Genomic DNA, 14,216 nt, shown 5'->3' with positions numbered 1-14,216 from the left:
ACTAATACTTTCACATCAATCTTAGTCAATTCCTTGCTACTCCCATTGATGTGCACTATCAAGTAGCCTTAAGAATAGTTAGATATCTAAAAAAAGAACCAGGAAATGGATTGTTCTTCCCATCACAGAACGATACCAAAATCAAGGGATTTAGTGACTCGGATTGGGGATCTTACATTGACACTCGGAGGTTTATTACTGGGTTTTATTTATTCATTGGAAAGTCATTGGTTGTTCAAAAAACAAAAAAGGCATAAGATTGTGTCTAAATCTTCTACATAGGCTGAATACAGAGTCCTAACTCTAACTGGTTGTGAGGACAAATGTTAAGTTTTCTTCTTTCTAATTTACAAATCCAAAATGTCACACCAATATTAATTTATTTTGACAATCAATCAGGTCTCTACATTGTTGTCAATCATGTGTTTCATGAGAGAACCAAACACAGAGATTGATTGTCATTCCATTAGAGAAAAGGTCGAAGAAGGAGTGGTTCACCTTCTTCCTATTTCATTTGTTCATCAACTAGCATATTGTCTTACTAAGGCTCTCAATAAAGGTTCCTTCAATTCATTGGTTTCCAAGCTAGGAATGCAAAATATCCATATTCCAACTTGTGGGGTGTTAAAACAGCCTTGTGAAATCTTGAAAGAAGAAGAAGCAACTTAATTTCTCACTTTTCCTGATATAGAAAATTTGTTTCTGTTAAAACAATTTTTTTTTGTTTTCCTTCCTTTTCTCATTAGGAAAGTTTTTGTTTTGATAATTTTCACTAATTCTTATATAAATATTCTTATTCATCTTTTATAATTGATTGATTCCTCCTTCTCATTCAATGAGAAATGCAATAGAGGTATTATTCAATAATCTTCATTTTCTTGTTCATCACTTTACTGTTTTGGTTCAAGCAAGATTGGGTGTTTTCTCAATTCCTTTTGTTAATCCATTTTTCATGGATACCAACTGTTTTAAGAATTGCCTTGAACCCTTAGAAGGTGGGGAGGAGTCTATTAACCTATATAAGTGTGCATTATAATCTTAGTTTTTCGGTTGTAAACATGTAGTAGGTGATAGTTATGGATTTGGATTATGATTGCCTTGAAACTCTAGAAGTGGTCGATAGATATCCATTTTAATTCATCATAAGCCATGTTAACCATATCTTTATTTTATCTAGGTCCATTAATCACACATCTTATTTAACACTAATTCTAAAGGGTCAAAAAAAATTGTCATTAAACTTCTTTTTTTGTGGGTATCTCCTCACTCTTTTGACTAAAGAACTAATCTCTTTTAGAATAAAATATGTGACTGTTTGTACTAACAAGTATTACTCCATGAATCGCACTCATAACTATTTGGTTATCTTAAGGATCTGATAATATCTTACATCACTAAATTAACATTTTGTTGGTAATTTTTTATTAAACTGACCCTATACCATATTCACGTTCTTGATCTGATCATAGGATTATCGATAAAATAACCCATTGATTTCATAATACTATTTTATTTATGGGCTTTTATTTTCCAGCAGTATCACAACTTGGCTTCTGATTGACCAAATAATTTAAGGTTTGACTGCATTGGCTAGACAATGCATAGTAACAGGCTACAGCTGGAAAACGTAGCAAGACAATTAGGTAAAATTGATTATTAGATTCCATTATTCCTTATGTTCCTCATTCCAAAGCTTATAATAGGAAAAATTAAAATACACATTAAAAAAATGTTCTTTGTTAAAGTAAAGACATAAGGTATCATACCCTGCAATGCCACCATATACTATTCTCTATTCCATCTGAATTTGGACCCTACACTTGTCCTTCTTTGGTCCACTAAACCTTAATTAATCTCTCATTGGCATGGCACATAGGTTGAATGGTTTAGAAGGAAGATTTGGTGGGGCTATACTACCAATTGGAAAAAATATATTATCCTTAGTTAAAGTTTCATTTCAAAAAGTAACAACAATTTATATATAAGATAATGAGAAAAAATGTATGTATTGATTTTTATACATTGACATGGTATTATATATTGTCACTTTATCATTTACTGTTTATGTTTAATTATTATTAATTTTTCATAAAAATAATATAAAATGAATGGCGGATGATATACTAAATGTATATAAATTTTTACATTGACAATGCATAGATATTATACTAAAAGATAATAAGGATTTATTAACTATATTGATTTATGAGTCGAAGAATGTGAGCTTGACGCAATGTAAAGTTATTACTTATTGATCATGAAGTTACACGTTTAAATCCTGGACATAGTTCTTTATTTATAAGGTTAGTGGAAGCCTAGTACAGTGGCCACCTTTTTATTTATTAATTTATGAGTCATTTATATTGATTTAATAAAAAGCAAGTTGTTTAATATTTGAACTACTCGAGTATAAACTTATGTTTTCTTTACAAATGGAGATAATTGATGTATAGAATGATACACCACTTTATTGGAAAAATATGTTATTCTTTAGTAACTATGATGATCAAGGGTAGGTGCATATAATGGAGGGTTCTAAAAGGAAATGAATGAGGTTAGTTGGCACTGAGTTAAATGAGTGTGTAACAGCAAAGAGAGACTAAAGAATATGTTACTTAGAACAGTTGGCAAATGTGTCAGTAAAAAAATGAAATGAAATGAAAAAAAATATAGTAATGAAAGTATGTTTGTTAATGAATACATAAGGAGCAAGCTTGGACTTCAAGAGAAGAACCTCTCAAATTCAATCTTACACTTTGCATTAAAAAAAATTAACATCCCAAATAAGATTTAATTTTAACATCCTCAATACAAAAAATTAAATCTTATTCCATCAATAATTGTCATAATAATTATTTCAAAAATCACACACACCTGTAGAATATTTTTTGTATAACTAGTTTGATAAAAAATGATTCAGGTGAGTACATTTATTAATGCAAGAAAGAAGAACAATTAATATAATTCTTTAAATTTTATTTGAACGATCAAAATGAAAAAAAGTAATTATATAACAAATAATTAACTTTTAATTTTAAGAACTAAATTTATTATTCTTGTACTTTTTACAACAGAATTATTCTTAAAAATTAGGTGGAATCACAAAAAGCATCAAAAGTCACAATGCAATTATGTTCCTACATAGTCAAACTAGAATTTCTTATGTTTATAGCACTTGATGCCTCCTTGTTTAAGAAAAAGTAAACTAAACTAGGTATCATAGGTTATGCTAGTATTAAAAATTATATATGTTAATGATATGAACGACTCAATACATAAGGTTAGCACCTAAAAGATAGATATACATAATATTAAATCCCTAACTGGGGAGTTGTTTCTAAATTCGAACTCATAATCTACATGTTAAAAGATAAACAAAAATATTGAACAGCATAAATGGTTAATATAATAGGAAAAATATTATAATGGAAAAAAAGTGATTAGGTTCTTCTGCTTCAATAATTTACCAACAAGAGCAGTTGGCAGTAGTTAGTTTGTCTTTTAAAATGATATATGTCACCTCATAGCTTGGGACGGTAAGCAAAATCATATTTTCTCTCAGTCCCATACCCTCTCTCTATGTTTTTCTCTCTCTAACTTACTAGATCCTGCTGTTGTCTGTAATCTATAAAAGTTGGATTTTTATGCTACCCTTTGATATTTTATGCTTACTACCAATTGTTTCTCCGATTATTATGACATTGTTCGATCCATATAGCTGGTCTCATTTTCCTGTTATTGATTCATCCCAGTGCTATGTTAGAATTTGATGCCTTTGGTCTTTCCTTGTTCTTGGATTCCCATCCTATAATTTAATAGCATACAAGAGTTCTCAAAGCAATAAAATAAACAATATATATATACTTAGTAACCATCTTTGGTTAACATCAATTTCACATTGGTGTTTTTCTTCATTGAGTGAAGGTTTTAGTTGTTGATGTGTGGAAAAGGAGAAAAGGGAATCTGCTTTACTTGTGCAGTTTTTGATGAGCTGTTAGCTAATTCCATTGTTTGTATATTATATCTACTTTATGCTCTGAAGACTGAAAGGTTCACTTTCTTCTCTGAGGTATACATTTCCCCTTTTTGCTGAGCATTGCAATAGTAGAGTTTATTTGATTTGATTTGATCTTAGGGTTTTTGAAGGAAAGAGTGTAAAGAAACTGGTCACAGGTGAGTAGATTATATTCCCTTTTGAGGGTTTTCTTTTACTTTAAGAACAGAGTGCAAGATATTGTGTGTTCGAGTCTCAGTAAGTTGGTTTGATAGTTAGGATGAAGGATTGGAACAAAGGAGATTGAAAGTTCGTGTCTCATCCACAACAAATACTAACTACTAACATTTATCGATAAAAGAAAACTTCCTATAAAGCTGCCAAGTTATTTGTTCCTTGTTTAGTCTTGCAAGATATCTCTCCAACCCAACTTAGTCAAAATTCACTTTCCCTTTAATCATTTGCATTTGTTTATTTCTTCTGTGCTATGTTATATCTAGATGCAAACCCTGAAGTCTGTTGAGTCAGGATTGTGATAATTGATTGATATATGTAAGTATAGGTTACTTTCTTTTAGTCCTAGTTGTTTAGGTAGTGTTGAATTCAGATGGGTTTTGAGCATGGAAATGAGAACTTTCTGAAATGTGCTTCATTATCTGGTTTGAGCACCACAAATGTTTCAGAAATGGCTACAAGTTCTGTGTCTATGGCTCCTTCAGATCATGTAACTAATACTCCTTTTCTTGCTTCTTCTGCTTGGGATCCACTTGTTGAAACACTAAGTCAGGCTCAAACTTTTGGAGGCTCTTCAATGGTTTCTCATGGTGACTTTGGCAACACCTCTCACCTTGTTCAGTATATGTGTAACTCAAATCTTCGGGATATTGTTTCGGAGGTTCCGTCTTATGCAAGCCGAAACTTCTCAGAAACTGTTGGCACTTTTGGTCAACTTGGGTATAGATCAAATTATAATGTGATTAAGGATGGTGGAACTGAAAGTGCTCCAGTAAATTGTGAACAATCTCATGTTGAGAATTCAGCTACCGAAGAGGGTGACCCAGGATCTGGACCTAGTGGAAATAGAAGAAAGAGAAGTTTTGATCATAATTCTTCTTTCAGACCAAATAAGGTTTGTCAAAGAATAACATATCAAACTGGTTTAAGACTATTGAGTATTTCATTCTCTTATTTATATGGTTTAATGAGCTAATGAATGAAATGTTTTGTGTATCATTCTCATTTAGGACTTTACGGTATTTCATTGTATTATTTATGTGGTTTAGTAAGCTAATGAATTAAGAGAAAAAATGTATGCACTGACATACAAATGAATGGTGAATGATGTATAAATCTTTATACTGACAATGCATAAATATTATACTCATGAATTAAATGTTTTGTTTGTCAATCTCATTTAGGACTTGGAATATTTCATTGCCTTGTTTTATGTGGTTTAGTGAGCTAATGAATTCAATGTTTTACATATCAATCTCACGAAGGAGTTAGCATATTTCATTGCCTTGTTTTTCATGGTTTACCGATCTAATTAATGGAGCGTGTTATATTATAATCTCTAATTAGAATGCTGAGGGTGATTCAATGAAAGATTCTCCTGGAAAGAGCTCTGGTGGTGCAAAAGAACATGGAAAGAAACAAAAAGTTGAGCAGAATAGTAGTGCAGATTTGCACGGTAAGCAACTGGAGAAGCAAGGTAAAGAGAATTCTCAAAGTGGAGAAGCTCATAAAGACAATTTCATTCATGTGAGAGCTCGAAGAGGTCAAGCCACAAACAGCCATAGCCTCGCAGAAAGGGTACCACCATCATCTTACTACAATGTTTGTTATGATAAACCTTTTATTTTGGAACATATTGTAAACTTAGCTATAGAACTTTTTTGCTTGCAGGTGAGAAGAGAAAAAATTAGTGAGCGAATGAGGTTGCTTCAAGAACTTGTTCCAGGATGCAACAAGGTGATTTGATTGATATTATTGTGTTATGAATTATCACGGAACTATGATTATGTCTTCGCAAACTGATTTTTCTGGCATCTTCAATTTCTCTTAGATAACTGGCAAAGCAGTAATGCTGGATGAGATCATAAACTACGTGCAATCGCTGCAGCAACAGGTTGAGGTATGAAAGTAGTGCCATATTTTAAGTATTCAATTTATTATTCAAACTTGAATCTGATGTCTAATATGTACATGCTTCACTCCCAGAAAAAAAAAAAAGATTAAAATTTTAACCACCATGCACAATAATTCAAAGGAATTATAGCCAAAGTAATTGGTGATGCACATAAAGACACATTTTGTGATAAGTCAATCACAAAATAATTGCATTTTTAATGCTCTCAGTAAGATTTCGATTATGTACACAAAATAAGTTAATCAGAAGTTCGGAACACATACTTGGTCTTGGTGGTGGTAAGAGTAAATTTCATTATTATGGTTATGTGACAATTCAACTCACATAGAAATCGATTATGCAGTTTTTGTCCATGAAACTTGCCACAGTGAACCCCGAACTAAATTTTGATGTAGAGAGGATCCTATCCAAGGATGTAAGTAAAGTTTTTAATCTCTTTGGTTCTATTTACCTATTTTAGTACACAAAACTATTCCGACATAGCATTTCTCTTTTTATTAGATTCTCCAATCACGCATAGGACACGGAATTAGTGGGTATGGTCCTGGCATAAGCTCATCTCATCCATTTCCCAATACAACTTTCCAGGGAACAATGCCTGGCATGCCTAGTACATCAACACAATTCCCTCCTCTGCCTCAGGTATAAAGAGCAAAGATATTTGAACCTATTACTCTTTAGCTACCTTCTTTGTGAGAACAATTGATTCATATTCCTGTGCATGCTGCAGACTGTTTTGGATCACGAGTTCCTAAGCTTCTATGGAATGGGATATGATTCCAGTACAGCACTTGAAAATTTGGGACCCAATGGTAATTTTGCATAATCTTAAAAGAACATATCTTTACTCACTACTTGCACACTCATAATAGAGGGTGAGTAGCGCACATTATTTATTACGTGGTGATCGGGAATGTTAATTGATTATCAATTGGTCATTGATTAACATTCTCAGTTATTGCATAATACAGACAGACTATTCACCAATAATTTGCACACTCACTATCAATCTAATAAAAGTGAGGCATGAAAATTGTTGTATGAATAGCAAAATTAGAATCTTTAATTTTGATTGTTTGCATAATCAATTAAAGTTTATGCCTTCTTCTAATATATTGTCATTTTCAAACAGGGCGATTGAAAACGGAGTTATAGCGTGAGGAATATATAGCCATGTTTCTTCCAACAAAGACTTCGGAGTTTTCAAGCTGACTTCAAAATTTAACTGAAGTTGAAAACAAGGGGAAATAGAGAGGGAAAATAAGGTGCTTTAGTTGTATAGGATCTTAATACCTAACTGTTCGCTCTTTGAATTTTTAGCAGAAGATAACTTGCTAGATTTATCGATCCGAAAATGATAGTTACACATATTAAGTAAGATGTGTGTAGAATCAAGATCATTCAGAACAAGTTGCAGTGGTCTTTTTTACTTACATGGAGGTATGTATTTGAGAAGCATGCAACTGTAATTCATGTATAGAGTTGTGAGGCTCTGATTTTTGAAGCTCAATTGCTTCAACTAGTGTGTCATGTTAGATAATGTGTGTACTTCTGTAAGCGTTTCTGGATTTTCTTATTTTGGTTTTTTTGAAAACAAAATATAATGAAATAAAAGCTTAGTGCTTACTTGGGTGAAAATGTTGCAACATGTATGAGGGTGAATGTTGTGTTTGAGTATTGAAACTAATCCTATTCCCTTTTAATTTGTTTTTGGCCTAAATTATATTCCATTAATAGAAATGGAGGGTTGAAACTTCAAAAAGCATAAATTTAGATTTTAAATCCCATCCTAGAGAAGTCAAAAGTCAAGATTTGGCCTTTTGCTAATATTAATGCTCCATAATTATTAAAGGAACCCCCGGAAAGAGTCTCTTTGTTTGGCTTAAGGAGTAAGGCTGCTTATGTTGCACAATTATTAAAGGGTCCCCTAGAAACAGCCTCTCTACTTATAAGGTAAGGTTGCATACATCTATTTTACATAGACCTTATTAAATGAGAGTCTCGTACGAGTAGTCTTTTTTAATTACCATAGATGGGAGGCTTGTATGAGTTTAATGACCATTGCTAACTTGGATAAGATTATATTGGTTATCATTCTTCTTGGATGCTTGTCACAGAAGCATAAATATAGTGAAGATGTAGCTTGTAGTGAATGATAGAGACATCACACAAGTGATAAAAGGAGTGAACCTTTCTGAGTTACTACACACAAAGGAGATTAACCACAAGGAGTCTTTTTGTGACATCATCAGAAGAATTTATAGTTATTTACTTCTTTGATCAATCACGGTAACAATAACTACAATAAGCAGATTTAAATACTTTATTTGGCACAAGATTTTAAGACGTTATCTCAATGAATTGGTTTATTGATAACGCCTTCACATTACCCATTACTAACTGTAATTCCTTTCCCACCCAAAACTTCCTTCTTCATTGTATTCTTAGTTGAATTGCAATTAATTCTTTTTTTCATTTCAAATATTTTTATTTTTGTCCATAATCTTTATAGGGTAAAGTCTACTATAACTTATGTAGCCATTATTAAAACTTTATAGAAAAGAATCAACAATGTGTTGGTCTAGTAGTGTAAGGTTTCATTTGATCCCAAAGTTGATGGTTCGATTTTTGGGAGCGATACTTGTGAGAAGGGCAACCACGAATCCAAAAGAGATTAGTTCCTTAGCCAAAGAGACGAAAGATATTATTGATAATACCAAAATACTTTAAAAAGAAATCTCCATGTAGTTCACCATCTACTAGCTAGAAATATTACAATATAAGGCGCAAAAAATTGTTCACATTCAGTAGACTTTAATTTTATACCACATGTCTGCAAAAGACCAATAGAAATGGTACACTACTCTATCTGAAAAGCTAAGAGAATCCATTATTCATACCTTGATAGAAATTGAGATCTATAGACTGATATTAATGATCATTTTGTTTGGTACATAGACTATCATTAGTGTTAGTATAAAGAAAGGGAAGATAAGTTTTGGGATAAGATGTAATAGTAATATTGTTTCTCTTGTAACCTTTAAGTGGAGAGTTAAAATTCTAAAAATATTTTCTTTATCTAAATTAAAACTGCACACATTTACCCCATTAAAATTTTACTAGCTAGGAGCCTTGTATTGATCGTTTCTTTTTATGTAATGTGGGACTGCAATACAAGCCAACTCCAAAAGAAATAAAAGCCCTCAATTTATTTGCACAACTAGGATTTCGGTAAATTGAAGCTGCAAAAATCAATGTCAGTCACATTTTGCATATCAAGGACATTTGATAATTATAAATTAGTTTTGTTTGAGAGTCAATAATGGTTAATAAATTAATGATAGATGATTTGCTAACAATATAAAAAATAGTTACATATCAATGTATATATATTAAATCTAATTACGCAACTCAACAATAAAAACCTCAGAGTATAAATATGTCTTCTTCCTTCCATATTGTAAATACATATTTTTGTCCGGCTTATAAAAGGAAAGTCTTTTTATAAATATCGAAATGTATTTTTCAGAAAATAAATATAAAAATTTAGAAAATAAAAAATGATAGTAAATCCTAAAGCATATTTTCATGTTTAAAATACATTTCAAATAGTAAAAAGATGGCTAGTAGTGGTGGCCGTTTTTCTTTTTTTCTCTGTGGTAGTGGGGTGGTTACCTAAGTTTAGGAGAGTGGGTGTTAATTTCATCCCTAAAAGGGGAACACACGTGTAAAAAATCACACACAACACTTTCACAAAAAAGGAGAGAGCAAAAACGCATAGAGAAAAAACAAAGAAAGAGTACACTAGAAAAGCAAAAAGGATATTGAGAAAGGAGAGGGAACACAGGAAAGCATAACTGAAATAGAGAGAAAGGTTTAATGTAGATTAATGTAGATGGTGATTGTGAGAGATATTGTTAGCGATTTTAGCGATGAAGAGGAGATTGAAATATGCAGTGGTGAGGAAGAGGTTCAGTTTGATAATAGTTCATGTCGTAGTATGACATATACTACTCCGTCATCATTTTTTTTTTAACACAAATTCTGAAGTTGATCATGATATTGGACACAGAACTGATTTAACGGATATTGTTGATAATGATTTGTTTGTTGGTATGCAATTTGAATCTAAAGAAGCCACAATAAATGCAATTAGAGAATTTCATATCAAAAATTCGTTTGACTATATTGTTGCAGAGTCTAGACCGGACAAATACATTGCTAAATGTAAACATTTTGGTGCAGGATGTGAGTGGCGAATTCGTGCTTCTTATAACATTAAGCGCAATTATTGGGAGATTAGGAAAATTAATGGAACACATAGTTGTGTATCTATGTTAGTTTCACAAGATCATAGTAAATTAAATTCGTCATTCATTTCAGATCTTGTTGTTAATTTGGTATCTGCAGATCCTAGTATACCAGTTAAGGCACTGGTTAATAAGGTTGTTAGTCGTTTTGGTTATACAATCACATATAGAAAGGCGTGGACCGCAAAACAAATGGCAATGGCAAAAATTTATGGTGATTGGGAAGGGTCATATAATGAGTTACCACGTTGGATGAATGCTGTACAATATTTTTCTCCGGTTACAAATGTAAAATATCAAGTACATCACCAAGTTGTAGATGGCATGGAAAACCCAAGACAAATCATTCTGGATAAAATATTTTGGGCATTCAAACCATGTATTGAAGGGTTTGGTTATTGTAAACCAATCCTACAAGTGGATGGGACATTTTTGACTGGAAAATATACTAGAACATTGCTAATAGCAAGTTCACAAGATGGTAACAGACGTGTATTTCCAGTTGCATTTGCCATTGTTGAAGGAGAAACGAAAGAAGCTTGTGAGTGGTGTTTTTACAATCTTAAGACGTATGTTACCCCTTAACAAAACCTGTGTATTATATCAGATAGGGGCACGGGTTTATTAGCTGCACTCCGAAGTGAGTTGACAGGATGGTCTAGTGTAAACTCAGTTTATTGTATTCGTCACGTAGCTAGTAATTTTAATAAGGAATTCCGAGATTCTGATCTAAAAGACAAAGTTGTAGAAATAGGTATGTCCTATTTATATTTTTTAATTTTAAAAATATTGTTATGTTATGAATATTAATATGTTTTTATTTATTTTTTAGGTTATAAGTTGATGCGACCACGGTTCGAACGAATATTGAATTCCTTGTGTCAAAAAAATCAAAGGGTTGGAGCATGGTTGGACCAGATTCCAAAAGAGAAATGGACTGAGGCATATGATGAAGGGAGACGATATGGCCACATGACTACTAATCTTGCAGAATGTATTAATGGTGTTCTGAAAGGATCTAGAGCTCTTCCTATCACTGCTCTTGTTAGGGCAACATATTACAGACTAAATGAATGATTCAATGAACATCGAAATGAAGCCTCTAACATGATTATGGCAGGACATGTATATTACGAAGAATTAACGAATGTGATTAAAGAAAATCAACGTAAATCTACATGTCAACTGATTCGTAATTTTTCACGAGAGACTGGAGTCTCTGAAGTTGAAGTTGTATCTAGATCTGGTGGTCGACAAGTGAGGTTGTATACAGTGAAACTTGCTGACAATTGGTTTGACTGTGGAGAATTTCAATCATTAAGATTGACATGCTCTCATGCTATCGCAACATGCGTTTCTTTGAATTTAGATTGTAGCCAATTTATTTCAACAATATACCGCCTAGATAATCTTCAGAAGTTTTATGGACATCAGTTTCAACCACTTGGTAATGAAGAATATTGGCCTCCTTATTCAACCGACATTCATTCCCAATCCTGTTAGGCGTAGGAAAAGAAGTGGAAGACCAAAAACTTCACGCATTCACAATGAGATGGATGAAGTTGAAGGTGAACAAGTTAAAAAATGTGGATGGTGTAGAATCGAAGGGCATAACAGGAAGACATGTCCATTGAGATCTAGAGAATTGGGGGAGAGTTCTAGGCAACATTCCTAAGATTAGTTTATATTTTAGTCCTTACCTTTGTAATGTATTTCTATTTATCTATAACTTTTTTTATCAACAACAACAACAATTGTATAGGTTTGCAAATTATAATTCTTCATACAATTATTTCTCATCAAGTTCTCAAAACCCAATACCGACAATGTTTGCTACTACTTCAAGTACACCATTCTCGGCATATGATTCTCAAGAATATTATCGTCCTACTATGCCGTCTACAAACATTTTTGGTATACAACATACTGATGATGAAGTTGTGGTTGAGGATGTTGATGAAGATGAAAATGATTCAGATGAGGAGGAGCCACAATTAAAGACACGTGGAAGAACAAGAATCTCACAGCGGAATGAACAACAATTAAGAGTTCAACCGCCAAGAAGGAGAAAACCACCTCCATGTGGCACTTCATCACACAAACGTCGTCATTAAACTTTTATGGGATTTAATAAATTCAACTGTAATATTTTTTTGTCTTAAATACTACTGTTTGAACAAAATATTGATGGTTTGTGTCTTATTAGAGTTGCGGTTTTAAAATATTTTAAACAAAAAAATATTACATAAAACTCCCCATTAGGGGAGGAGTTAAAAAGAAATTAAAAAGGATAAATCCCCCCATTGCCGATTTAGGGGAGGATTAAAAAAAATGAAAAACTCCCCCCATTGCCGATGGGGGGGGGGGGGGATTATTAGAAAAAGAAAAGGAATCGGCATCCTTGTTGCCAATTTACATATAATCTACACCATTGCCGTAATTTCTCAAAAAGGTGCACCAAGACCGTAAGTTTTCGGTCAAGGTACACCATGTCAGTAAATCTTCCGTCTCACATATGTATGACACCCCATAAATTCTTCATCTTCATTTTTCTCATACATCTTCATATCATTCTGTTTTGTTAACCTCCGATCTTATAAATTAAAGATATGACAAATCTCAAACCACTTTCATAAGATCTCGCTGCCGACACTAGAGTTTCGTATATCTCCAGAAAGCATTGCTAATAAGTCGGTCAACAAGCGTGCATGCCGCTGCACCACCAAGATTCGTAGCAACATCAAAGACTCCATCTTGGCTGTGAGTCTCTCATGTTACGTGCCATGTCAAAGGGTTCACAATGCTGATTCGATACACCAAGCATAGGCCTTAATATATTTTTAAGCAGGTAAACAAGTCTAACTTAAATATCTTATATCCCGTGGCCTTATTTATTAAAGGTGAAACCTAATTTGATTTCGCTCTTAATTAAAGTTCCCACCAATAATATTAAATTGACTTTAAAAACAAACATGCTAGTAAATATGAATATACAATCGCGGGAAAATATACATGATATAATATTTTCTCGAAAATTTTGTGATAGTCAATATGTTGGAGAAATTCCTTCTCCATCCGAAATCCATAGAGTGAATGCGGAAATCCTTATGACCATGGCTTTGTTCCCACAACCTAATGTGTATGCCCATACATACACCCGAATGGAACATCCATGGTCCAGACCGAAGAAACCCCAAATGAGTTCATGGTGAAGATGAAGAACATACCTTGTTGAGCCATTTCCGGAATCTCGAAGGTATGAGGGTGAGATGATCTTCCAGATGATAGAGCGCTTTACGGTTTTCCTTAGTTTCTCTCTATAGGGGAATGAGAGAATCCTTTAAGCTTGAGAGTGTGTTGTGTTAGGAGTGAGGAGCCTTATGCCTTATGTGCCTTATGGATGAGTGGATAGTGTTATCCCATTCTGGATAACACCATTCTCATCCTTCCTTATTCTCCTTCACCTTTACACTTGAAAACATGTTGCTCTACAAATGGGGACCATAACCCATAAAAGTAACCCCGTAGTGGTTACTACTTTAGTTGCAATAATTCTGATTCAGTCCCTTCATCAAATCAGAAATTGCCTGAAGGTATCTACACTTATATTATTTCATGACACATATGCCCTTAGCCACCAAATTAATTACTTAAGATCATTTTATATTTTGGCTAATTACACAATGGCCATAAAAAAATTATAGAATTATATTTGTGACCATAAATTGTCAGAAATTCCAACAATCTCCCACTGGTCACACAT

General features: G+C 32.9%; 1 protein-coding gene across 12 annotated transcripts; it reads left to right on the top strand.

Moving 5' to 3' along the window:
- The first annotated feature begins 3,934 nt into the window (after nt 1-3,934).
- LOC109337351 (transcription factor bHLH74-like) lies at nt 3,935-7,598 on the top strand. 12 transcript variants are annotated; one of them, XM_019574311.1, is made up of 11 exons: nt 3,935-4,050; nt 4,136-4,173; nt 4,586-4,624; nt 4,658-5,123; nt 5,576-5,806; nt 5,900-5,965; nt 6,060-6,128; nt 6,487-6,558; nt 6,645-6,785; nt 6,874-6,955; nt 7,276-7,403. In XM_019574311.1, the coding sequence occupies exons 3-11, from the start codon at nt 4,602-4,604 to the stop codon at nt 7,296-7,298; spliced, it is 1,173 nt and encodes a 390-aa protein (XP_019429856.1). In that variant the 5' UTR covers nt 3,935-4,050; nt 4,136-4,173; nt 4,586-4,601; the 3' UTR covers nt 7,299-7,403. The 12 variants fall into 12 exon arrangements, with proteins under 12 accessions (XP_019429856.1, XP_019429855.1, XP_019429859.1 ...); XM_019574310.1 differs by having other exon boundaries at nt 4,572-4,624; XM_019574314.1 differs by lacking the exon at nt 4,586-4,624 and having other exon boundaries at nt 4,782-5,123.
- The last annotated feature ends 6,618 nt before the right edge of the window (nt 7,599-14,216 follow it).

Source organism: Lupinus angustifolius, unplaced genomic scaffold (assembly GCF_001865875.1).
Source record: "Lupinus angustifolius cultivar Tanjil unplaced genomic scaffold, LupAngTanjil_v1.0 Scaffold_5_134, whole genome shotgun sequence".
Lineage (NCBI taxonomy): Eukaryota > Viridiplantae > Streptophyta > Magnoliopsida > Fabales > Fabaceae > Lupinus > Lupinus angustifolius.
The sequence above is the reverse complement of the archived record's forward strand: the minus strand, read 5'-3'. Positions and strand labels throughout refer to the sequence as shown.